Source organism: Falco punctatus (genome assembly GCF_963210335.1).
Source record: "Falco punctatus genome assembly, chromosome: Z".
Classification (NCBI taxonomy): domain Eukaryota; kingdom Metazoa; phylum Chordata; class Aves; order Falconiformes; family Falconidae; genus Falco; species Falco punctatus.
The window spans coordinates 12,259,221-12,285,152 of NC_137586.1; the positions used below are offsets into that span (position 1 = coordinate 12,259,221).

The 25,932-nt window shown below is 45.8% G+C and overlaps 1 protein-coding gene across 2 annotated transcripts in view; it reads right to left on the reverse strand.

Moving 5' to 3' along the window:
• The window catches only part of PDZD2 (PDZ domain containing 2), a 193,510-nt gene that overhangs the window by 119,611 nt on the left and 47,967 nt on the right, over positions 1 to 25,932 (reverse strand). For both annotated transcript variants that reach the window (XM_080372582.1, XM_080372583.1), the window contains exon 2: positions 153 to 555. In XM_080372582.1, the coding sequence (XP_080228708.1) occupies positions 153 to 555 (403 nt within the window). The remainder of the gene's footprint in view (positions 1 to 152; positions 556 to 25,932) is intronic.

Genomic DNA, 25,932 nt, shown 5'->3' on the forward strand with positions numbered 1-25,932 from the left:
CACATTGCTTGGTTCCCCAACAGCTCAGGTTGTCACCCGGAGGCTCAGCCTGAGGGCGGAGTACTGAAACCAGGGAAACTGTTTGAGAAACTCCCTTAATTCACTTGCATGCCTGCTGCTTCCTTCTCTAGAAAAACCCAACGCAAACGTACCTGGGCAGACTGGTCACCAATGTCCGGCACACCACCATCTGACAGCCGGCACCGGTACTGCCCCGTGGTGCCCCGAAGCTGTTCCTCCCCATTGCTCTCTGCTTCGGAGGTCTCTGGCTGGGCAACCTCCACCTCCATGGGAGTGCAGTGCCCGTTGCCGTTCTCCGAGCCTGGCTTTTCTTTGCTGTCCTTGCCACCTGGTGTTCTGGTGATGACCCCAAACTTCCTGGTCCTTTTCCCATTTTGAGCTGCTCTGTCGCCAGGTTCGGGGCTGGGCTTGGCTTTGGGGTCGCAGCTGTTGCTGTTGTTGCCGTTGGAGGGAGGAAGAGGGGCTTTGCGCTTGATGCGGCGCAACATGATCAGGTAGACGAAGCCGCCATTCCAGCACTGCTCGGCCAGGTAACTGCAAGGAAAGGGATGCACAGGGATTACCGACTACTCTCCTCATGGTCCCTGCATCCCACCCAGGCACCCCAACACACTGCGCCCTGTGATGTTCATGCACTTTCTCAGGCAGCTTATTACCCGGTGCGTGGACATGTCACGACACTGAGGCATCAGCAAATGCTCTCTTCCTTCAGTAACAGAGGGAAGGAATACCAAGAATAACATGGGGAATAACAGCCCTACCAGCCACCCAGACCGATCCCACCACAGTGTAATACAACCGGTAAATGCCACCAAATGTGTTCCCAAATGTGCAGCCCAACCTCTGAACCTGTAGCCCAGCAACATGGAAAGGTGAAGCAAGCAAAGCAAAGCAGATAATGTTTCCAGTGGGGCATTAAAATAAATATTTTTTTTTTAATTAAAAAAACAGGCAGGCTTCATTTGTGCAGCAGCCCATAGAGCATTTGCATCTGAAATGAGCCTCCTTAGTGAAACTAATCTTCTGCTTCGAAGTGCATTCATGCTTTGAAGGCCTCGGGGAAAAAGAAAGAAAAAAAAAAAAAAATCAGCTACCGGCATAAGCAGGCATAGCACCAATGGCCTCAGTATGGCAAAGCGTGGCACTACAAGCCATCCTGGCTCCTGTAAGAGGACATGGAAATAAGGCGGGCTTCCTTTACAGCAAGTGTATTCTAATCAAAGCAAGAGCCAAGTCATCTCACTGTACAAGGAGCAGCCAACTTGTTCTCATACCAGAGCAAAACATCGCCTCCTCTCCCAAAGTCTCTGGACATGCCTTGAAGGTATTAACATTTCTGCTTCAAGCACTCAGTGACCTTACAGAAACTGCACCCATTGATGCAAAAGGGGAATCTAACTTCATGCCTCTTTTGGGAAAGGATATACCTCAACCCAAATTCTTGAAATATTTGGGTTCTGAGCCAAGGGTGTAACCAACTGAGAGCACAAACAAGCTGGAATTTGTACTTCGCAGGTTTGTATGTGCCCTTTCAGACTAATTCAGGCCCCAAAATATATTGCCTTTCTCACTAGTGAAACCAGCAATAACGTCCCAGAACATCAAATAAGCTTCTGCTGCAGCTGCAATGAACCCTTCACTCATACGGAGCAGTTGCGGAGCCTACAGCTATCAGAGGAGATGAGAAACTAGGTGTGGAGTCGAACCATAGAAGATCCTAAGAGAAAATAACACAGCACTTGCAGTTGAGAGAGGAGGAGCAACTCAGAAGTCTTCCACCAGTATTTTTTTCCTCCCTGATGCTTGTAGGCTGATTTTCCCCTTCCCTTTCTTAAAAGTTGTTTGGCCTTAAATACAACCCTTCAAACTCATTCCTGCACAGCGGTGACTTAATGGCAAAACAGGAAAAGCAGCTATGATAACCCCTGCGGCAAACTTCGGTACGGTGGAGTGAGGAAAGCACTCCCAACTACTCAAAGTAATCTGGACCAGCCTGGCAGCTGCTGGAAATAACACGATGGGTGCGTGCTTCTGTCCAGGGACGTGAACTGATAGTTTCAGTCCACTTCTTCCCAAAGCTTAGATGTCCCCCACAGACAACGTCAGGATTCAAATCACTTATATTTAATGAGGAAGACCGATGCCCAAATGAGCATGGTGACTACATAACCTTAAAAGCAGCCCTGGAGCAACAGAGGGGAAGGACAAGTATGCTGGCTGTGCTAAATTTCCCCAATGAATATAAACCGGACTCCAACTCCCTGGACAGACCACTCGGCAGTTTTCACCAGGCAAGCCTTCTGTGTGGGTGTGCATGTCTTTTTTTAAACATTAAGGATATTTAAATAAAGACTTTAAACCATCTTTTTCAAAACAGCTAAAAACAGCCAGCCAGCGAGCCCTGCTGGTTGTAAAACCTCTGCAGCCAAGGTCAGCCGTCTGGGTGGCCACGAGGTGACACCTGGCTCAGGGAGGGAGCCAGGGCTGGCAGAACCTGAAGGATTTAGCCTACAAAAAATTCCAGAACTAAGATTGAAGTATTTTTGATTATCAAGTTAAAAGAAAAAAATCTTTTAATCAACAGAAAAGGGTCAGTTTTGTTCCAGAAACAATATGGGCTGCCTGTTTTTCACATTTATCTTTCAACTCAAATTTCAAGGCAGCCAGTAAAGTTGATTAAAATTCATTACTTTTGCTTGCAGCAATACCACTGCACTCTGATCCATCACACATAAGCCTGATAGCATTGCTTCTCCTGGCACACAAAAAGAGAAAAGCAGCTCCTCTTCCCATAGTCCTGTGGCTTACATGGGTGCTGCCCACCCTGTTTTTATGCAGAGTCAGTTCTGCCCGACTTGTTTTCATGCAGGTTCAGGTATGGGTTTTTTTAAAAAAAATACCAATCTCTATCTCTGAACTAATCACTGATGTATTTTTGAATGCCAGTAACCAAGCGCATGCATTAATCAACTACTTGATTTAGGAAATAAGGTGAACGAGAGGGAACTTTGCGTATCTCCAAATAAAGTAATTTTATAAAGGCAAAAATAATTTACCTTTTCGCCTCCACTTGTGGCACTTTTATTCTGTTCATAAAGTGTGAAACTATCAAAAGGGAAGAAAGAAAGGAGTGGTTTTTTCTACCCACTGTTCACAGACAACCATCCCTACAGTCTGGAGCAGGATTACAGTAAGCTGTAATAGATGCAGCTGCGCTGAAGTCAGCGGAGCCGTGCTGATTTACTCCATATGTCAAGATGGCCTGTATGTTCCAGGCATGCAGCCTGTAGTACCTCACGGGTTTATGTCTTCTTGAGTAGTTCTCGGCAGTTCAAAGCACACAATAAGTTTTCAGGAAAAAAAAAAAAAAGTTTTCTCTGGGTCAGTGAGCAATTACCTTAGCACAGCACCAAATGACTACATACACCAGATGATGTCAGGTATTTCCAGACAGGGTAAAACCAGCTGGTACCAGTGATACAGTAAGTGGCATCATTATCTCAGAATTTGTTTCAAACCAAAGACCAGGCACCCTGTGCTGGAAAGCCAGCCCTAGTATAACACCAAGCATATGACAAGATAGGAAACTAACATACCAAAAATTTGTGCTCATTTGCTGTATTGCTCTCCCAAGACAGGGCTGTTAACCAAAGGAGCATGAGCCAGCTTTAATTTCTGCTAAGTACATGAAGTCTACATAGCTGGCTTCCTTTTCCTTTGCCATTTCTTCCCCTGCTTAAGAAAGAATAAAAAAACGCAAAAACCCAGGGAAGCACAGCAAGCTCTCAACACTGGACAAAAGACAGGAAAGGTTGTATTAAAGAAGTTAGAACCTTCAGAATTTTAATCACTATCAATCCAGGAGCGTCCCACGTCAGGGAGTAACATGATGGAGTCAATAAAATGTAATTATAGAGCCTCTAGACTGCATAAAACTGCAAAAGCTAGACAGGACCCCAAATCTCACTTCTCAAGGGGGTTTAATGTGCGCAGTGTAGACAAGCCTTTTTTTAGATTTGGTCCCTGTAGAGCACTCATAGAGATTTTAGCAATCAATACACCAAGTGTGTGTGTCAGGCAGGGCAGGATCAGAGCTGATGAGCATACACACAGCTCTCAGCACAGATGTGGGGAATCAGCTGCAACCTTCAAGTTGTTGCTCAGTTTGAACACTGTCTTCAGCTTGGATGGAGAAGGTGCATGGAACAAAAATATCCCTAATGCAGCTTTGATTGATCCAGATTTATTGAAAACTGAGACTCTAAAACTAACTGTTCCCCATTTTAGTTTGTGAGGGATGGAGCAGGATTTGGTGAAAGCCCTGGATCTTGTATACCAGCTAAGAAACCTTGGACAGCTACTTCTAAGGCCACAGAACAACACATAACACATCTATTATCAATGATTTTAAGAACGCAAAAGATTTTATGAGCTCATCATCCGTCTGTGGTATTACTTAGCAAATAAAAATATTTTACCAGCAAAAGACCCTTTCACCTTTTCTGTATTTGCCAGTCTTTGCAAGGTAGTGTCAAGTCTCCTTGGCACAGCTAGGGGTCCCCTCAGACGCTACCGTGTCACCTCACCAAGCAGGGTCTGAAATACCACTGAAACACCAGTTTGGAAACATTTCCCACGAGCACACTCAGAAGGAAGGACCACCCGGCTGCTCCTGATGCTTTGATCTCACCCTGGCACCAGTTCCGGTAAAACCCCAGCCTGTATAAAACATCAGCCTTAACCAGTGGGGCAGACTTGCTCTTCTCTGTAGGAGAGAAATAATAAAAATGTTAATAATCCTGAAAAATAGGGGGAAACTATTTTACAGTTGAAACAGAGCTGGAAAGTTACATCTCACAAAGCTGAACCACAGGCTGGAAAACACAACCAGCAGCTGGTATCAAGGGGCATTTAACACTTTTTGTATCAGAGCTGTAGAGATGGACACGTCCACTTCCTTTGGAAATTCTTTTGAGTTACAAAGCCAAATCCCCTTTCCCCCCTACACTGCTGGACTGATTGCTGTGATCATAAAAACTGATAAACTTACTGAGTTTATTCCAAGTTCCTTGGCATTGTGTGAGAAGTTGTCTGAGTCTGAAACGGTGTCTTAGAGTAAGCCAGTCATTTTTTCATTTTTATACATATACATATATATGTACGTGTGTGTGTTCGCATATATAAATATAAAGTTTACAGACTTGACAAGAGCATGCTGTGACAAGCTCTCTGTCATATCCCATCTTACTTGAACAAATGCAGACGGCCACACTGAGTTACAGAAAAACCAAAGCAGACCCAGCAGCCATAAGAAAGCATCTGGATCCACTTTAGGACCAGAAATATTGAAGAAGTATGTTTATTTTACACTAATAATACTATTTAACATTTCTCCAGAACCTTTCATCCTGATAGACCAGAAAGTGTTTTGGAAATGATACACACAGAGCATCACTGACATCTCACCAGCCAGCCCATCATGCAGCTCACCAGGGCATGCAGGAGAATCCTCAGCTGAGACGAATGCATTCAAAGCCCCCGCCTAGCTCCCCCAGGATGTGCAATGCCCTTAGCAGGACAGACAGACTGCTAATTTTTATGCTTTTCTCTGAAAGCCTCTGGCATGGTAAAACATCTTGAAACCCAATCTTCTTTAGGCTGGAAATACGAAGGGCAGTGCAGATTCTAGCAGAACCGAAGCCTCCGGCCCCAAGGGGGATTTTAAAAGCTGAACTTAACAAACCATCTCTCCATGACAGCGGCAAACGAGCTAACTTGCTTTTCAGGTAAAGCAGGGCAAATTAATGACTAACAGATAGTGACTGATGGAAGGGCACGTGGCTCCTCATGAAACCCTCACCTCACTGCCCTCACCATGCAAGAATGATCAGCTCACTAAGAACAGATTTTGGCAACCACCGGGAGGTACTTCTCACATATTGCCGTGTCTCTAGGTAGGAGCTGACTCTGCCTTGATGCATGCAGCCAGAGGAAAACACCGAGCTATGAAGTCTCGAGCAAACCTTGCTGCTGCTGAGCTTGCAGGACGTTTTACCTCCTTGGGTTGTTTTACCTCCACTTCTCTGGAGGACTAAGCTCTCCAACCACAATTTATCTCAGCAGAAAGCAATGGCATTAGTTAACCCAGCTGCTACTTCAAGATACTCTTGCAGGTGCAGAGCTACAGCACACCAGAATGACTTCGATCCAGCACCTCATCACCAACAAGCCCTTTCCTGCCCTGAGCTCTGCTGGTATTGGCACACGCAAGGGATGCAATGTTCTCTGCCTGCCTTTTAATAAACAGGAGAGGCAGAAAGGGCAAAGGAGAAGTCAGTCATGGAGTTGAGAGACTAGTAACACCCAGGGAAGTGCATTCAAACAGCCCAGGGTATGTTAGAGGGCTCCCACCTCCCTCTCCAGGAGGATGAATAACCCTCAGCCCTCGGCTTGTGGCCAAGGTTAAGCAGCACCTCCCTGAGCCCCACAGAGGCTGTGGCTCTCTACGCCATACTGGGTTTTTCTCATTGAAGCCTCATTCCAAATCGGTGGCTTTCTGGAGAACAAAACTCTGAATCCAGGGTGGGGGTTATTCTGTCTATGGCGTATTTTTTGCTATTAAATTTATAGCAAGGAATGCAACTAGACCTACTGAAATCTTGAAGGAAAAATTAATTTGGAAGTTAAATTTCAAGGTATATTTCTGTGGCCTTTTCTAAGCCAGTACAAGCATGTTTGGTGCTGATTACAGCCAATTCCTCACTGGATTAAAACTGTAGCTTTGAGCACCGCACTATCTGTGCTCACCCCAGCGCTGCTCGAGCTGCTTGCAGGCTGGCTGCTGTCAGCCTGTAAAACACAACACCACACCAACATCTTGAGAAGCAACAGTAGCAGCAAGCACAAGTAGGGCAAAGTCTGACCTGTTCACCAGAGAAACCAAACCATTAAGAATTTGATGTTCAAACAGGAACAAATGCTCCAGCACCCAAGTCTGCAAGACCCCCAGGGCAAACACGCTTCTGGCAAGGCTGGCAGGAGGCCCCGGGCAAGACCTCTTTGTCCACTGTGAAATCCTGAACCATCAGGAAAGCTGAAAAGTGAGTGGAAGAAGGATTGCTCCTGTGTTTTCATGGGCTCACTGCCTGCTTGCAGCTTTTGCTGGAAGATGGGATTCAGCTCAGCGTTGCGACATAGGACCATGACTAAAGTCTGATGAGACACCTCACTCTACCTGGTATCAATGCAGTGATGTGGCTTTGAATTTGGAAGAATTGAATTCCTTTTCCCTTGCTGTGCTACAAATCGCTTACAGCACCCCAGGCAAGTCTTTCCATGAAAAAAACCCAAGGCCAACAACATGTCTTATCCCACAGAGTCTCTGCAGGGTCTAAGGTGGTGAAGCCACTGGCTTCAAGTATTAGTTTCACAAAGATCTTACATATGGGATTGGCCAAGACCAACGACCACCACAGCTTTCCTCCCACCCTGTATCCTGCTCAGGTGCTGGTACAGTCATTTGAGCAAGAGTACAAACGAACCCAATACAGGAACCAATGCAGCTTTACATTGACCCAGCCAAAGTGAACTTTCAGAAAGCCAGACCTCAAGATGGGGAGTTTAAACCTAGCCTAGCGCTCTGACGTGGTCACAGCAGCACAGAGGCAGGGGCAGGAGAAGAACAGGCTGGCAGTGGCAGGGACCATGCTTCTGCTCCCACCAGCAGCACCCAAGCTCCTACTCATGTACAGCAGAGACACACGCGTGGCTGCAGCCCGGGGGAAGGGAGCTGCACACATGTTACAGACAGAAATACTGGCTGGTTTTGGTGGAATGGCATTTGTACCTCCAGTTCCTAAAACTGAAAGGACAGGCATCCTCACCACAGATAATGCAGCTCAGCTGAATTGCATCCCCGTCACAGGTGTGGAAAGAAGACAGGCTAGATCACTGCAATTGTGCTGGCACAGCACAAAACCCACACTTCTGCCCTGCATGCTGCAGAGACAACTCAGAAGCACTTCCAGGGCTTTGGGAGAGACAAGCAGGACAGGGACCCCAAAACACCCTGCCCATGGATGAAGGATGGCCTCACTAAGCCCTCTCCTCTCACAGAACAAACATCTGAAGAGGATGACTTGAGGAGCTGCACAGCTTTTCCACACCTAAAGGAACCCCCTGAGCTGTGACAGACATCCTAGACATAACATTATGCAACTGTAGTCAGCATAAAATCCGCTGGGATTTGCCGATTTACTGATTGTGCTAGTAAAACAGAGCAGTGAAGTTACTTCCAGAATGCAAAAATTTTGGACTCGAGCTTTGCAATGCACCCAATCTGACTAAGCAGACAACTCCCACAGCTGCATATAAAAGTCTCAACAGACAAACATGGTGCTTTTTGGGTTTGGGTCCGAGAGGGTGACCCGAGATGGGTACTAAGGAGACAAATTCTATTTGTTCCTTGGTTAGTAGCACACTGTACAAGCAGAAGTGGTGTAATCCAGTCAAACAATCACGGCGTTGAATGCTCCAATTTGTTAGTCCAGAGCTCTGCTGCAAACAGACATTTAGCTGGACACATGACCACACTCACAAATATTATTTCCAGTTACAAGAAAACAGAGTGATTTAAAATGGCTAGTTATCAGTTTAGAAATTACAAATACTAGCTTTCTGCCTTTGCTGCAACAGGCTAAAATGACATCCAGTTACAACTGGGCACTAGCACCTGCAATTATTCCTTGATCCATGCTGTGATGGATGCTGCTCTCCTCCCACAACTGTTTCCTGCTCTCCTGAAGACATTCACGCTCCTGAAGCTCCACGCAAGAAAAGCACAAGCTTTTTGTATGGTGCCCTGTGCAACTGCTCTTCATTCCAAATTGCTCTCTTCTTGAGGACTTGGGAGACAGCTTGAATTTTACATCTCCTCTACACTTTTGCCAAAAGCAGGATCAATTTGTCATCCTCTTGGAGCCCTGAGGTGGATGTGCCCTCCCTGGAGGACAGGGCAAGGCTAGACACACTCAGCTGCTTCACAGCTCCTGGTAATGCAGCTGCAGCACAGGGGTGAATGAGTACAGTCACAGCCCTAAAGCCACATCCATATCCAAACACCACCATTGTCAACCATGGAGAAACGCTCCCCTTACTCCATTTTTACAAAATATATTTTCCAAAATGTCATGATTTGGGTTTATCTGCCCTTCTCAAGCAAGGCTTTACTGGACTCTTAACGTAGTGTGGGGCAGTTCCTCTACAACCTTGTTACTGCAGGATGGATGGAGGGGAAAACATATGCCCAACACCTGCAAATGAAGGGGGATGTTCAATCTGTAGGGAGCCTGCTAGCCACTGTTCCTCCAAACACCCCCATGATCAAGGGCTGCCATCAACAGGGTATAGTGTACCACTTCAGCACAAATCAGAGCACGCTTTTGAAGCTAATTTCTTTTTCCCTATCACTGTACTTTGGTTTGCGTGCCCGGGCAGTCTCCAAGCTCCCACCAGGTTCTTCTCAGATCAAATTCAAGTGGCAGATGTGAGCCAGGACCACACTCAATGCAGTTCTGTTGCTGTGCCACATGCTTCAGCTCCATGTCCGTCAGCATTTGGGTCATGGAACCACAGTAGAACTAATCCGAAGTAACCCCAAAAACAGCCATAGAGTGGTGGTCAGGTCTCAGCTCAACAGTTCCATCCAACGGATCCCCTCCCCTTTGGGCTACACTACTGCCTAATGCAGACGTGGGGTAATTGCTCCATGCCCCTCATGAGAATATTCTCCAACATATTCATCTGAAGGAAGTTTGCAAAGACTGGGACACGTATTAGGTCCACGCATTATTTTCTGCCTCACAAGAAGTGCAAGAACCCAGGCCAGAGAAGACTTGCCTGGGGGCATGCCCAGCACAGACACACTGGAATACAAATAAATTCCTGTTTACTTTTTGCAGTAGTTGCTCTAAGTTACAAAGCACCTCTCAAAGTGTCTTCAGTACTGTTGTTAATTGCAGAGACACAGCCTGTTATCATTAGTTCAGATGTTTCTCCTTTTTAAAAACAATACTTCTGAATTAGACAACAAATCTCAGAAGTGCAAATGAAGACGCACTGGAACTTTGACTTTCAAACTGAGACAATATGACAAAATAAAGATTTTACTACATTACAGATTGATTTGCAGTGCTTGAAGTGTTTGAAAATCTTCAGACTTGCATGGCTGCAACTTTCCTTCTCCACACTGTTTCTCCCAAGGTGTAACACTCACTCCATACCAGGAAGCCCAAACAACTTCACATTTGCAAATCATGAAATAAATCACCCAACTGGAAAGCAAACATCTCACATGAAGAAACAAGGAAGGGGTCAAAACCATCCACATGTGACCCACGTACAAAGTATATACAGTGTGTAATGCTTCTCCCACTTCACCCTGAGTGCCCAAATCTCGTCACTGTGTTTCACACATCACCACCCTATTTCCAGGGATCTCCATCTTTTGTGCAGGCTATTTTAGGATCACCCCTCTAAAACAACATTTTCTAAGCATCCAGCTCACATCCCTCCCTCCTCCTCCCTGCAAAACTTTTATCTAATTCTGCCCCCAGTTTCCTATCACACCAGACAGCAGTGACAGCCGGGAGTAGATTTAACCTGAGAGAAAGGATTGGTACTCAAAATTGAGTAAGAAGTTCAGCACAGGAGATACTCTTTTATCAACCATTTTGCACAGATGCGGCATGCAGGGAGGGTGCCACAAAAAATCCCACAGATGAATATAATGACCCCTTGGTGCAAAGCTTGCTGGTGTGAAGTCTGTGAGCCCATGGGGGCTGGACCTTGCCCCCTGCCAGCACAGGGTAGTGGCAGTAGCGTGGCCAGGCTATCCCTGGGCAGTGAGGTCACCCCTTTGGATAAAACTTCCTATTTCTCCCTATGCAGAAATCATCACAAATGGCCAAAAGGGAGGAGGAAAAAAAACCACCAAAACACATCCCAATGAAAGAGCTCTTATTCCAGCAGCAAAGTTTTACGATGGTATTTCAAATGAGGGGGGGAATGTATCTCTGCAAGACTGTTTTGGCAAACCACATTCTTTAGGTTTTAACATTAGTTGTAATTCCCAAAGTACCTCTTTCCACTGAGAAGAGAAGGTTTTGGATGTCTGCGAGCAATGAAAATGAGAGCCAGAAAATTTAATCAAGTCTATTTTACAAGAGCAAGTGGTATGCTGGGTTAGAATAGACTTATTTCCAATGCTTTTGCAAGCTTACTTGAGCTCCGGAGAGGAGCCCTATTAACAGAGAGAGGCCAGGCTTCAAACAAACCCGCAACTGCTGGGGGGCAGATAGGAAAGGAACAAATTCACAGCGCTCAGATTTATTTGAGGGGGCTAATTTTAGCAGCAAGGGCTACTTGCCTTCAAAAGACCACTCGGTTTTGAGTATTTTCCAGGATTCTTCCTAACGCTGAAAACGGTAGCTGCTTCATCAGCTGCTCCCTCCTTACCAAGTGGGAGCAACGCCTGCCATTCAGCATCCTCAGATCTTGTGATCTGACCATGAAGTTCACAAAGACAGAAACATGTATTTGAGATGAGAAATTCAGCTCTCTACTCACAGCAAAAAAGAAACCCGAGCCCTCCGCTGGAGCAGGGGAAAAGTCTGAAAATGTGGTCTGACAACACTGCAAAAAACCTTAATAAAGGGGAAAAAAAAGAGCCTAAATTCATACAGACACACCCCCACGCATGTTACTTTTTGTGACTTTAGGATGGATTTCAGGCTGCAGGAGGCCCAGGGAAGGGAAAAGGATCGATTTTTCCATAGGGATGTTCGTTGCGGTGAGGCCCCCACGACGCCCCATGCAACATCGCAACCCATCGCCAACATTGGGGGGCTGCACGGGACCGAGCCCACCTGCCCAGCCAGGCCCTCAGTGCTTCATTTCACTTGCAGACACTCTGGAAAAGGACATTTTTGCCTTTTGAGGACCGTCGCCTGCGGGGACAGGAGGTTTATTTAGCTATTTAACTTCGCTACTTTGTTCTTGGCCGTGACGACAGGCTGCGCGTACAGTAAATCCCGGGGATGAACCGCTTTCGGCTCTGACTATGGGCTTGCTGAACCATGCTTCCCCTGCGTGCTGCGACAGGTTTCCAACCGTAAAAACCCCACACAAAGCACCGTCTCTTGCTCAACAGTTTCCGTCAGTCACACCAAACCCTTCCTCCCCCACTGCCTAACGACACCTTTGATATTCCTGACATCTGGCCAGAATAAAGGCCTTGCCCTCCCTAAACCAAGCAAACCATACCGACACTCATTCACTTTTACAATCCCCCATGAGCACAAACATTTCCCACCCCAGCTCCCCAGCGATGGGGCTGGGGTTATTTTTGCCCGGGCAAGTGCACTGCTTTGGATTCAAACACTTCACTCACGGATGCTCAGGATTCCTAGGTGGAGGCAGATCACCAGCAAAATAAAAGCAACTACCAACTTGCTGAGGCTGGCACCAACCCGGGCGGAGAAAACCACCCCCACCCAGGTGACAACCACCCCCAGGATGACACCCCCCCCCAACACCGCATGCCCCCAAGCTGCATTGCCCAAGCAAATTTAGGAACTACAGCCAGGAGTCTGCAGCAAAACAGTCTGCAAGGACGGGAGTTGGGCAATGCCAGATATACACGGGCCTGTCTGCAGCACGTCTGCCTCTTTCCTTGGATGCTGACATTATAAACCAGCTTCTAATTACATCCTCACTTTCTGTTTTTACCACAGATAGTTTGGACAAGGCCAAAAGGGAGAAGAATTAACGAACACACATGGCAGCAGCCATAAACATTTCCTAACTTTCACTCAGTTTTGCAACACAAGACAGACATGCCCTCCTCCGAGGGCCAATGGATTACTGCTTGCAGATGATTTCAACTTTCCAACTAACCCTTTGCACACAGTGAAGTTTCCAGATTTCACATACATTTTGCAGCCTGCCGTAACCACTCTGCCAGCTACAAAAGACAGGAGCACCCCTCCAGCAGGCCACAACAGGGGCTGCAGCCCCAGAAACTTCCTTGGGTGGGCAGGACAGCCCCCAGCAGCAGCCCCAAAAGCAAACATTATTTTAACAGTCAGGAGGGCAGATGGGACTCTGCCTTCTACATCTATTCACATAACTGGCTTTTCCCAGCAGCAAATCAGCCCCCGCCCCGGCTGCTGCTGCAGCCAAAATTCATCAGGAATTGCCCCAAGTTGCAGTTTCACTAGATGCTGCCAAATGTAGCATGGGTGCAATCCAACTTGGGATATGACAGCAGAGTTAGAAAAATATATACTAATTTATTCTTTTTTAATTAAAAACCACATGGCGATTGCAAGCTCTCACCCTCCATCCCATGTCAGGATACTATTCTGCAACTTTTCTGCATAAGGATGTCCCTGAGACCCCCCCACACCTCCATCACACCACAACAGTGAGGTTTATTCATCAATTTCTCCTCCTTGCAGGCTCAGGAAGGAGCTTCCCACAGCCTCTGAGCAGGGATTGATGTTGCCACCCAAAATGAGATGGTGGGTACCCCAGCCCGGTGACCAGTCAGGACTGAATCTATGACACAGGCAGGTAGGTAGGGGCATGGATTGCTGCACACCACGCACACCAGGAGCCCCTGGCACAAACATCGGGGCACCCTCCTGTTGAGGGTGGGACAGTCCTGCAGGAGAGGCATGCTGGGGAAAGGAACCTACCCCACCACCCAGAATTACAGACCCCATCAAGATTACTGCCTGGCAGCTTCTGGCTTGCAGGAAACGCTTGGTGCTGTGGCCCCTGGGGTTTTGGAGGTAAAAATACCCCTGGGAGCAAAGCAGAGCGTATTGCCCCAGTGAAGAGCTGTGCTGGATGGTGAGGAGATGCAGCACCAGCCCTGCCCACCTTGCATGGTAGAGAAAAGAAGATGGCTATTGGGCACCCCCTTTCCCCTCCACCTGCCAGCTCCTGGGACTATGAAGGGTCTGCTCACTGCCAGGGCACCACCAGCACTCAAGAAAGCTAGAGCCAGGGGAATTAAGCACATGCTGCTGTGCACTGTGGCTGCAGCTCTTCCCAATACTTCACATCATTGACTTGATTTCCCAGAGCAACAGAATATATGGAACCACTGTCCTTCCTTTTTTTTGTCCTTTCTTTTCTCAAATCTTTATTTTTAGGATCCACCCAGAAATCACCACCTCTGGCATGAGACAGACCAGCACCATGTCACAAGAAATCCCCTGTAAGCTTTTTGATGACTTTCATCTATTATTCACTTACTGCAAATCCTTGCCATTAACAAACTGCACTAAGGGAATCCGAACTTTCAAAGCCACAAATCTCCTAATAACTATGGCCGCTTTATACATGCTTCAGGATTAACCATGTCATCTGGTTAGAAACTCAAAGCCGCTCTTCATTATTGGATTGAACCTCCCTGCAAACAAAGAAGAGATTGATAATACTGCCACTGATTTCAGTGGTGCAGGGGCATTCATTACCTGACATGCTCCTCCCAGACACATCAAGCGCAGTGGCACAAATTTATGCTGTGCTACTGTGCCAAAAACCCAGAAACCTCCCTCGAGCACACTAACACCAATCCTAGCAGACAGTGTTGGAGTAAACTTGACTACAAGCACGCTTGAGCTTCACACTGGCTCCTAGCATGCAAACTGAAGGCATTTTTATAACTATAAGCTCTGTAAACTAAGGGTGCCTTTAGTAGCTTTGAAAAATAAGAGCTTATTTAGTCAGTACATCGGCTTCTTCAAAGAGCCTTCAAACTAATTAGCCATACTGAGTTACTATTAAAATACAGAGCTTACATGCAATACTCTTGACAATAACAGAGCTGGTGCTTTGGTACCAAAGCTATAGAATTAGCACAAACTTCATCAGATGCATTTTCCTATAGGCTCCAAATTGTATTTCAAACTGAATATTTTCCTTTCCTGTGGTGGATGTGGGAATTCACTTAATTCATTTGTAAGTTCAAAGCAATAATAATTTTTAGCCCATGTGCAGATCAAGAGTTTGAATATTCAACAGTGAGAGATAGCATGAGGGCATGGAAGACAGACACACAAGAGAAGACACTGAAAACAAAAACCAAAAGCTGCAGTAAAAAAAATGAAGAAGATTTAAAAAATAATTGCTGTACTACAGACAAGCCATACAGCTGTTCCAGATCAACTTTTACAGGACAGGGAGGTGGGTGTGCTTAATTCAATGCAAAGGGAACACTAGCCAGAGGCAAACCCTCCCTTGTAGATGCAGATAGGCTGTCAAGCAAAACAAAGTTTACAAACCCCCACAAGATATGCAAAGCCCAGGGAAGCAGACTGCAAGGCTCACAAATTTTAATTCCAAGAGTTTCTACCCATCCCTGCTTCTTACAGAGCAGGTTTATTTGGTAGATAAGCCTTTGCTACTTCAAAAAAAAAAAAAAAAAATCAAAGGCAACAGCATCACAGCAAAAGAGATTTCCTCTCCCCTTTTGACTTCTATTCATCTGCTTTATGTGCAGGTTTTCTTACCAGCAGGTATGCATCCAAGGGCTCAGTGTGGCTCCCACTCCCTCCTCCTCTCTCCTCCTCCATCACCTGCTCCACCCCCAGCACCCCAGCCCTTCCATCAGCTCCTCCAGCTTACTTCCCTTCCCAAGGAAATCGCCATCTCTTGCTCCAGAGATGTTACAAATCACGTTTCTGAATTTCAGAGCAGAACCTGGCAGTGACTGCAGGAAGAAAGATGCAAGTTCCAACAGAAGGGGGAAACTAAAAACTCCCATTACAAATCATCACAACTCCTTCATTATTATAACATTTCATATAGCTAATTTCTTCCCCGTCCCTTGCTAAACTTTCACTGAAAGTATTGATTGGACTTGTCAGCATGTTCTCACATAAGACTGAATTCAATGAAACAAAACACAACCAACAAGATAGCAGATACTGGATGTCTGCTTAAAAATAACAAGTAGCAACACGCACAAGCAGTCAGTGTAACCCAAAAGGAGGATGCTCCGTAATGTGTTTTGGAACTACTATCTGCACAGAAAAAGCCAGAAGCAGACATTAACCAGCAACTGTCTGCAAGTTGCAGGACAGCACAGAACATAACTGCTACTGAATCTTATTTCACGCGCTGGATCAGAGTTCAGTCTGAGCAGCAGCCGCATAAATCCAGAGGGGCTCTATTAAAAACCAGTGCAGTGACTCATCCCATAGAGAGAAGCATAATTCAGACTCTGGGCATCTATATATTCTTTAAGAAAGCCTTTTGTTTAGCAACAAGAATTTCTTTGTTGGACAAGCCAGGGGGCTGGATCACATCCCTGTGGCAGGACATTTCTGCTCCTCTAGCAACACAGAAGGGCATTAGCCAGCCCACATGCAATGCTAGAGAAGTGTTAGCTGTACATGTGTATGCCAAGCAACTTTGCCACGGGCACTTAAATGCAGTGCTATCTTCCTGAAACAGCCACTGCAACCCTATAGCAGCCCTAAGTCTGTCCAGCAGCAAAACCTTGACAAACCCTCACCCTCCCCAAAAGTCAACAGGCACTTTGCCACCTGCCCTGCAAGGGTGGGATTTCCTTCCCAGAGGACAGCAATGGCTCAGAGCCATGGCTCTTCCTTCATAGCCCTTTGGGACGCTTTGCCAAGGAGAGCATGGGGTCATTTCTCAGACGTGAGCCGCTGTTCACCAGGAGGCACATGACCATCCTCACCACCAGCCAGGACAGCAGTGCCCAAACCCGACACCCAGCACAGCCACAACTGGCCCAGCAGCTTTCAGCTTCCACTTACTTCTCACTAAACACCAACCTTCTGCAGCAAGGGCTTGTCTGGCTCCCCCCCACCCCAAAAAAATCAAAGCAAATCAGCACGACCGCAACCTTTTTTGAAGACAGAAATATCGCTCCCCCAAACCCTACCTAGAGGCCCTTGTGTTCAAACATAAAGCAGATTTGTGGATCCTATTTGCTGTCATTTACTCAGATGACAAGCATCAAAATGCAGTGTCTCCATTTGCCGTGCTCATCATGGAAGTCGCACGCAGCAGATAATCTCAACAAATTGCTGCCGAGCACAATAACAGACACTTCAGCAGCCACATGCACCCCAGAAACAAAAGACCCACATTCATCTTAATCACCATCATGGCCTGTTTCCATGACAATGATGATATACACACACAAACCCCATTATGCACTAGGACTGAAGTATGAAAAGCAAAACCAGAAAAATACCAAAAGCACAGGACGGGCACCTGTTGATCCTCTCCTTTTTATCTGGTGGTATCTTGACGCCGAGGCACTATCAACAGCTTCATCTGTTATATGCAAAACCTTAAAATTAGCCTGCTACAGCCTTTACACTCAAATATGATAGCACTAATTCTCCCATGAGCAATTTTTCTTTGGCTGGGATATTGGCTCTCACACTAATCAAATATACAGATAACAATGCATAAACTCTCCTCATATGAATGCCATACAAGTACCGCATGTTTTACGCATTGGACCAGGATGAAGTCATAAACATGACTGAGATACTACAGGGCCCACACATTTGTAACATATATTAGAAGCAAACACTATGTAATATTAATGGACAAAATGCTGCGATGTGCTGGGGGACTGGTTTTGGTTATGTATCAGTTTGGTGCCAGGTCAAAGTCTGGGGCATGGAGATGCTTAACAGAATAGCTGTTTAAGATACTAGAGGATGTAAAACTGCATTTAATGCAGGGCAACAATATAGGTATTAATAAAAGTTACAGTACAGTTAAAAATCCAATAAAATGGTTCTCAAACTCCAAAAGTTCGATTAGAACCATTGTATCTTGGTGGATTTTGCACCTGTCCTTTACACACATAAAACTTACATACTCCATGTAGCAAAACACAAAGGCTTTTATCACTTCGATGGACTCAGCCAGTACCAGATTTGTTGTCTCATCATGTTGTTTGCAAACCCACGTTTCGTTTGACTAAGCAGAATCGCTCCATTAATGTGGTTACTGCATTTTTCATGCAAGACACTGTATGTTCCTGAAAAGAGAGCTGGCCCAAGCTGCTGGTGTCACCAGAAGGTGAGAGGGGACAAGGGGCAGCACTGTCCTCACAAAGCCCTCCTTGTATGACTCTGACTAAAGCCCCTCACTTTGGGGAAGTTTTTGGCAGGGACCCTACAGAAATGTGTTGGCAAACAGTAGAGGAAGATGTCAGCTCTTCAGATGTTCTTGCCCCTTGAAAATCCCAACACATGTTCCAGTTTAGAGGTTACCCTTCCTCTCCAAATGTTTCTCCCCTCAATCCCCTCACCAGTTTCACATTCTTTTGCAAGGAAAAAGAGGCACAGGTTCTCCTTTCCTTCTCTATTTCTCCTAAATGCATCAGCAGACATCGGGGAAATGAGGCAGCTCCATGTTCAGGCAAGGAGAACACAAAGCCAAACATGAAGCCAACTATTTGATCAATACTCCTTGATTCAATTAGCTCTGGACGATGCTCAAAGCTGATGCCTTAGAAGAGTCGCCACAGGCAAAATTCAGTTTGCAAGAGGGATTACTTTCACCATCTGAGAAATAAAAACGACATAAACCCTGGAGGGACCAAGGACAAATTTACCACCTAGAGACACTTGCCTTCAGCACAGCAACAGTCAGCAGGCTTACCCAGTAGCTGAACTCCTATAAAGAAACCAGCTATCACACCAAATTTTGATATATTTTGTGCCAATTCATTTTCATGCTTCAACTTTAACACATTCTTATTTTCCTTCTGTACCTTCCTAAGTCTGCTTATTGGTTAGGAAGGCAGAGATGAGGCCTCAGCGGTACTTCCCAGTAGCCCCCAGCATAAACTTCCAGCTCTCTCCAAAATGGGTCACAAAAGCCATTTGCTGCACATAAAAGCTTGTCACCTCCTCCGGTTTATTAATCTAAAAATCCAGACCTCTAAGCACATGTATGAAACTGAGCTGTTAACAGAACACACCAATATCTCACTAATACCTACCATATTTTAACATCTATTTAGCCTTGCCAATATGCATATATTAATCCTAATGGATTGGATCTGGACCAGAAGCTAAAAGCCAGGACATGAGGCTTGAAGTAGCAGTCTGGATGCAAGTCCAAACTTGGCAGTTTAAACTCATATATAATCACCATTACTCAAACTCAATGAAGGGAGGGCAGACCCTAAACCCCCATTAGATTTAGTGACTTAATAATTTACTCAGTTTACTAATTTCTATAGTATATTTGCTGACCCTGTCACAAAGGATTTGAAAAGGAGGTCCTTAACCTATGGAAATGATGACTGCAGTAGAACACTTGCTCTATATCATCGATGACACGTCCAAGAGGGGTCAACCACCCCTGCAGATGTGTGCCAGACCCTGCATTTCAACCCCAAAAGAGCGGTAAAGCCTGCAGTGGAAACTCAGTGGAAGTGAGGAGCTGGCATGTGTCTCCCCATCCTCCCACCGTACCCTGTTACACGCTATTCAATGTCTGCTAACACATCCTTGGCACCCCCATTTCAGAGGTTTCTCCCTGCTGGTCAAAAATATGCATGACAGAGAGTACTTAATGAGTTCAATGTGAAATAAATTAATCCAAATCATGACCTCACAGCATCGACAGTGACTTAATCTCTTACAGCAAAGCAGTGCAAGAAGGGTGCAGCTAGAAAACCAGAGTCCCTCCAGGCACTTGCTGCAGAGTCCCCCTGGCAGACACTGAGGGCAAGCTTTTGGACGTGCTCCTCTTTGCAGCACCTGGGACCATGCACAATCTGCATCCCCGAAATTCAGCTCCACCTTCCAGCTTTGACACCACCTGTGGAGTATCAAGAGCAGGACCTGCAGCTCCCAGCGCCCGGGGCTGCCCTTCAGTCCCCTCGTGGGAGGAAAAGTGAGGTGTGAGTATAGTGCCATCATTTTAAATAGCTCTGTTCTCAAAGGGCCACTGCAGGGATGTGACACAAAAAATGCAGGGACATCTGCAGCTTCATCAGGGTCCTGACCAGCAGCTCTGCTCCCAAGTGAGCAGTGGGAAAAGCCCCAGATCCCGCATGCTACATGAAGTGTTACTGGGAGTACCTGTCAGTTTTGCTCAGACCAACCTCTTCAGTGTTTGGAAAACAAGAAGCTCTTAACCATCCCCAGATCATCTGACCAGAGCTGATGCAGGTACGCTTTGGGTCAACCTGGCTCTGGCCTCAGCAAAGCCAGTACCAACGGCAAGATAGCTCTGCAAAGAAGCCAACACTGACTGCAGGCAGGAGACCCACCGTGCCCACTGCTGTCTAAACCTGCCTGTACAAGAGCAGATTAGGAAAGAATCGATCACCTTTTATTTTCAGGCTCACACATCATCTTTACTTCCAAACAGGTCGTAAGGTAAAACTATGACTAGGCAAAAGGCAATGGGGGGAGGAGAAAGAAAAAAAAACAACAAAACCACAAACCAGAGACCCTCCCTGCTAACCAAATGAAGGTAATAAAAACAATACCTGATTCATAAAATGAGAAGTGTGACAATCTGGGGGAAGGGAAATCACAGCCAACCTCTAAAGTCCAGAGAACGTGGGAAAACACAACTATTTCAAACTTGCCTAGCACATAAGAACTGCTTTTGTCTACTTTAAAGCAGCATTGCTTTCACCACCAACGTGACCAGCAGTTACAAAAGGAGAAAACTCAACAACAAATTGCTGAACTATGCCATGCCAAAAGGCTGCTGTCCCACGCCAACGATATTCAGAGCTGGACCATGCTGCCTGTTCCCATCCACAGCCGCTGCTTGCAGGACAGAACAAAAGCCATGTCCCTACTGTGTATGCAGAAAGAGAGACAATAGCACTCATAAAAACCCATGTGAAGCTTTTTAGTGAGATTTCTGGTCTGGGATCTGATCTGATCCACCCCCTGAAGTCAGGCTTTAACCAGCTGCACAGTTTGTTTGTTGGCATACTACCATTTTAGTATTAACCTTTTAAATTATCCCTCTGAGCACGCTTAGTGCATCCCCCTCTTTCCCCAGGCAGAGGGGCACTGACCCCAGGCTCTGCCCCATATGCATATACATAACACCAAAACATTTTGGTATAAAAGTATCGTGCCTGTATGGGAATCAGCAGAAACCGCCCCTCACCTCATCTGTTGAGGTTTTTTCATTGGGTCTGTTTTTACTTGGCCTCTTGACAGCCTTGTTAGTGGCCAAGAAAGCTGCCCGACCATAGCAGCTGGGCACCGGGTCAGGGTACACTAATGTCTTTAACCCTTTCCACCTGTGTGCCAAGAGCACTGGCTGCTCAGATCCGGACATAGCTGTCCCCACTGGAGCAAAACTCAGGCATTCCCACTAAGGTCAAACCCTCCCAACTCTCAACACCCTTCAGCAGGGTTTTAAAAAAAAAAAAAAAAAAAAAAAAAGAAAGGAAAAAAAAAACCCCGAACAATAAAGATAGACAAGCCCCAAACACAAAGTGGACCTTCCAAATGACTGACAAAGAAACGCAGCCATCAAAGCACAAAACATGTTGTGATAGCGCAACACATAATATGATATAAATTAAGCACACACCAGAGCCTTAGTCGGCTTTATGCTATGCAGAGCCCACAACTTTTGAATTCAATAAAATAATAAGCACCCTGACATTATTGCAGTCATTGACGCTAAGTAAAGCCAAGCACAGTTGTGCTCCTTTGATCAGTCTTTTCATAAAGGCAGTATAAATACTATTGCTGCTTTTCCATATCTTAAGAAGCTTTTACATTTGGAAAGTGTTACAGGGACACACCAGGAAAATAAGTACTGTTTTGTTTCTTTTTCCTTTTGGGGCCTTGTTTTTTTTTTTTTTTGGTTGTTTTTCAAATCATAAAGAGAAAAGTTAAACAATTGACTCCCAATGATCCAAACAATGTGTTTACATAAGGGTTTATAAAATGAAAAAGCATGTTAATCCACATTCAGATATTCTGTGCTCCTGCCAAGTGTCTCAACAGACTAATGTCCTCTGAGACACAGACTCACACTATAACGTTTCTGTCCAAAGCATTTGAATTTTAAAAGTCAAATACAAATAAAAGGCCCACAGCTGGCTGCACAGCGGTGATCCCTGGTCTGAAGCAAAGCACACGGTTCAGGTTTGCTGTGGTCAACATTGCTGCTTTCCTTGCCAGCAGCACAAAGGCAGGTATTGACTGAACCACACCTGTACCCTCAAGGATTTTAGCAGCCTGCACTGTTACCTGGCCCATGTGAACTCAGAGAGCATCCCATGGGCCCCCGTGGCTGTCAGCCGAGCAGGACTCCCATGCTCACCTGGTCCCCTGGCTGCACTCAGTGCAGCCTCCACAGACTCTCAGCAGCTCCAGCTTCTTCAGAAATACCACCACCCAGCGATGCTGGCTTAGGTCTTCGAGCCGTGCCACCCTCCACATAGTCTTTCCACAGGTTTTCACAACATCCCAGTAATTCAATTAGCACTGGGAAAAAATTTAGCAATGCATTGACTTCTAGTTTTGCATCTGTTTTACACCAGAGGTTATTGCTCAGCCTCGCACATGCTATGCAGTAGTCTGACCCAGCTTTATCTACTTAAACCCATTTCTGCCAGTCAGTGAAAAAAAAAGTTTTCCTTCTGCCACAATTAATATCTACAGCCATTACCCTTCCAGCTCACAATGCTCTACTGGCATCCTTAAATCCTTACGTCCTGAGGTACACGTGCTCCTGAAAGAAGCTGTTTTTATAAATGCGGTGTTTTAAAACCCTACCATAAACAGAAATCGAATTTACTCACAAAATGGAGATGTTTTACAGTTACTATGACTAAATACATCAGCCCTTATCAGGGGGTACTGGAGCCTGCAACACTGCTTCGTGTTTTGATCCAAGTCAAACACAGGCTACTCAGTAAGAGCGACCCAAAGAAGCACAGCAGTGAAAAACGTTCAGATGCCTCAATACCGTTGATTTTTAGAAAGTCAGGTCCCGACTGATCCTGGCTAAATAACACAAAAAGGCCTCAAAAGGGCAAGGAAACAAATCTCGGTTTCCCTTATCTCACCTGAGCACCCTGCTACTTGGCTAGCGCCGTACGGCATGCCAAGCTCAACGCACGGGAGCACAGAACATGTCTGAAATGAACATGCAAGTCCCTTCCTGCCCCAATGGATTAAGGCAGCATTGGAGGAATCCCGAAAGAAGGATGTTATTTCCCATCATTCTTCAAATGCCTCCAAATTCCCATGTTCTCCATCTCATTTTCTCGCTTGTCCCCGCCAGGCACAAGTCTCCCGTCCCCAGCACCCACCGCGAGGCAGCCTGGCCTCCCCTTCAGCTGCAAAAAATACCTCCAAGCCTTGACAAGGATGGAAGGAGACACCTTTCTGCATAAAGCGTAAGGGTTCAAAACACAATTAATGACCCAAAAAAACAGCCCACAAATTGCGTAAAGTCCCTGGACTTGGTCTGAGCCTGGAGGGTCTACACTGCTGCAGGGGCTCCCGAGAGCAGCCCCACACCAGCCGCTTAGCTGAGAAAACCTCTCTCGTGAGCAAAATTTCAGAGATGCACAGCCCCGTGAGCTGCCTGGCACACCTGTAAGGAGCTCGCTTCACCCCATACTTGTGGGGAACCATCCTTTCACAACGCAAGTCCCAAGTGCTTTTTTTTCCCTGAGAGCAACTTTTCCATTGTCAGTCCCCTAACAATGCTTTTTTTTTATTTTTCTATTATTTTGTACAAAAGCTTTATAATCCTCTCCTTTTTCATCTGAGTGGAAACCACTATATGACAGCTTTAAACTTCTATTTCTTTAAACCCAGCACTCCCTCCTCAGCTATAATCCTCCTATTGGAAAGATCAGTTTGCAAGTCCCTGCCTCCAGGCAGCAACATCACAGCAGCGATAACAGACCCCAAAATCCAACCAAACACCCTCAGCCTTTAGCTGAATGGCCATGACTTTAATTGCGTGACAATAACAACAAGAAAATTAAGTGACAATTTGCAGCTATAAACTGCTTCCAACCCACGCCATTCCCAGGTTCAGCCTGCTTCATCTGTGGCTCTGGGGTCCTTTGAACTCTGGGGATGGCACATTTGAAAGCACAAAGTGACTTTGACATCGGTGTCCCATTTTAAACTCTCCCAGGCCCACAGGCTTCTGAGACCTTTTGGACTTTTGATCATCCTCTGGCTCAGTCTGGCTTTTTCTCCTCCCTCCAATTTTATCCACAGTGGCAACCGTTTAGTAACTACAGGGACATGCTCAAATCCTTGCATCTTCTTTGTAGCATGACATGAATAGCACCTGTATAACTAAAACAGCAAAATTTTAGCTCTAAAAATTAGAAATAAATTTTAGCACTAATTCTGTAAAATCAGAACTCAAGACTTTTTTGTGAGGAATAAAAAAAGAACAAGTTACAAGTGCCTGAATTAAAGAAAAGTCAGATTAGCCTTCTCAACAAAAATCAGGAAGGGATATTCAGTGACAATGCAGTCAACACAATTTTGCAATGGATGAAAAAACACACACCCCCTCCTTTTTTTAAGAACTGCAGTGAAGTCAGAGGAACTGCCACCATCCAGAACAAATCAATGACACACCCTGAAATCAGGCAACTCCAAGAGCAGAGCTTTGGCCAGCCTGCTGCACACACAGGGAAAAGCTGCAAAGTTCAGCTCAGGATCCCATTAGTCCCAGCTATGCTTCGGGTCTGCCTTTCTCTTGCAGAAAATACAGGGTGGAAGAAAAGCCCCTGTGCCATCTTCTCCTTCCTCCGCAGCACAGTCCAGTCCCTGAAATTTTCATTTCTATAACCCAAATAATCCCTTGTCGGCACCATGTCATTTCTAGGCAGCACCTGGCAGAGCTGTGCTGCACAACCACCACAGCACACATACGGACAAGGTTTTAACAGGTGCCTGTCTCCCTGCATCCTTGAATAACCAGGCATCAGGGTCTCCCTCGACCAGAGAGCCACAGTATGCCCAAGCTGTACCCCCAGTCCGCAGAAGCCCTGAAACCACCATAGGTGGGAATCAAAAACTAATCCCCAGCATCCAATCCCTTCAAGTTACAGTTTGGCAAAGAATTGTTTTGAGCTACTGGTTTTGCACTGAGGTTTTTCCTCATAGAAAACAGTTAATAACTAGAGAGGGAGAAGACAGCATTCCTTTGGAAGGAAAAAAAAAAAAAAAAACCAACAAAAAAACAACCAAAAAAAAAACAACTGGAAAGGAACAGCATGAGATACCGACGCAGTTGTTTGAAGGCCATCTCCCAACACACATAACACGGGAGCCAAGTCTTACTTTAACAGCACTGCCCATTTGGAACAACATCCTAAAAACCGGGGGATTTTTTGGCTTTCTTATTTGTACTTCCCTCTTTGCTCTGAACTCTTTTTTTTCCCCTCTACTAGACAAGAGGTCTGCACCGCTGACTCGACCTCATTGTTAATCATATGGCAGACAGCTGCATCCCTCCTTCAGTCTCCTCCAGACGTCACAGCAGACTGTACCAGCATCACTCCCTACATGCACCCCATCCCTACCAATTTGTTGTGCTAATTAACAATCTGTCTTCAGAACAGACAGTAATCAATGAGACCAAATAAACATATGCAAACCCTGTGTATCACAGCTATTGTCATATTGGTGTGGCAAAAGGGCTCCTGATGACATAAATGGGAGCTGGGGACACTATAGAGACTTCAGCCTGCAAAACAGGTGCATCTGAGATACCGAGGCTGGCTTCGCACACTCCCACAAGTGCAAGGACTTGCCTACATTGTCATTTACTCTGCTCCTCAAGCCAAGGTTTAGCAAGAAA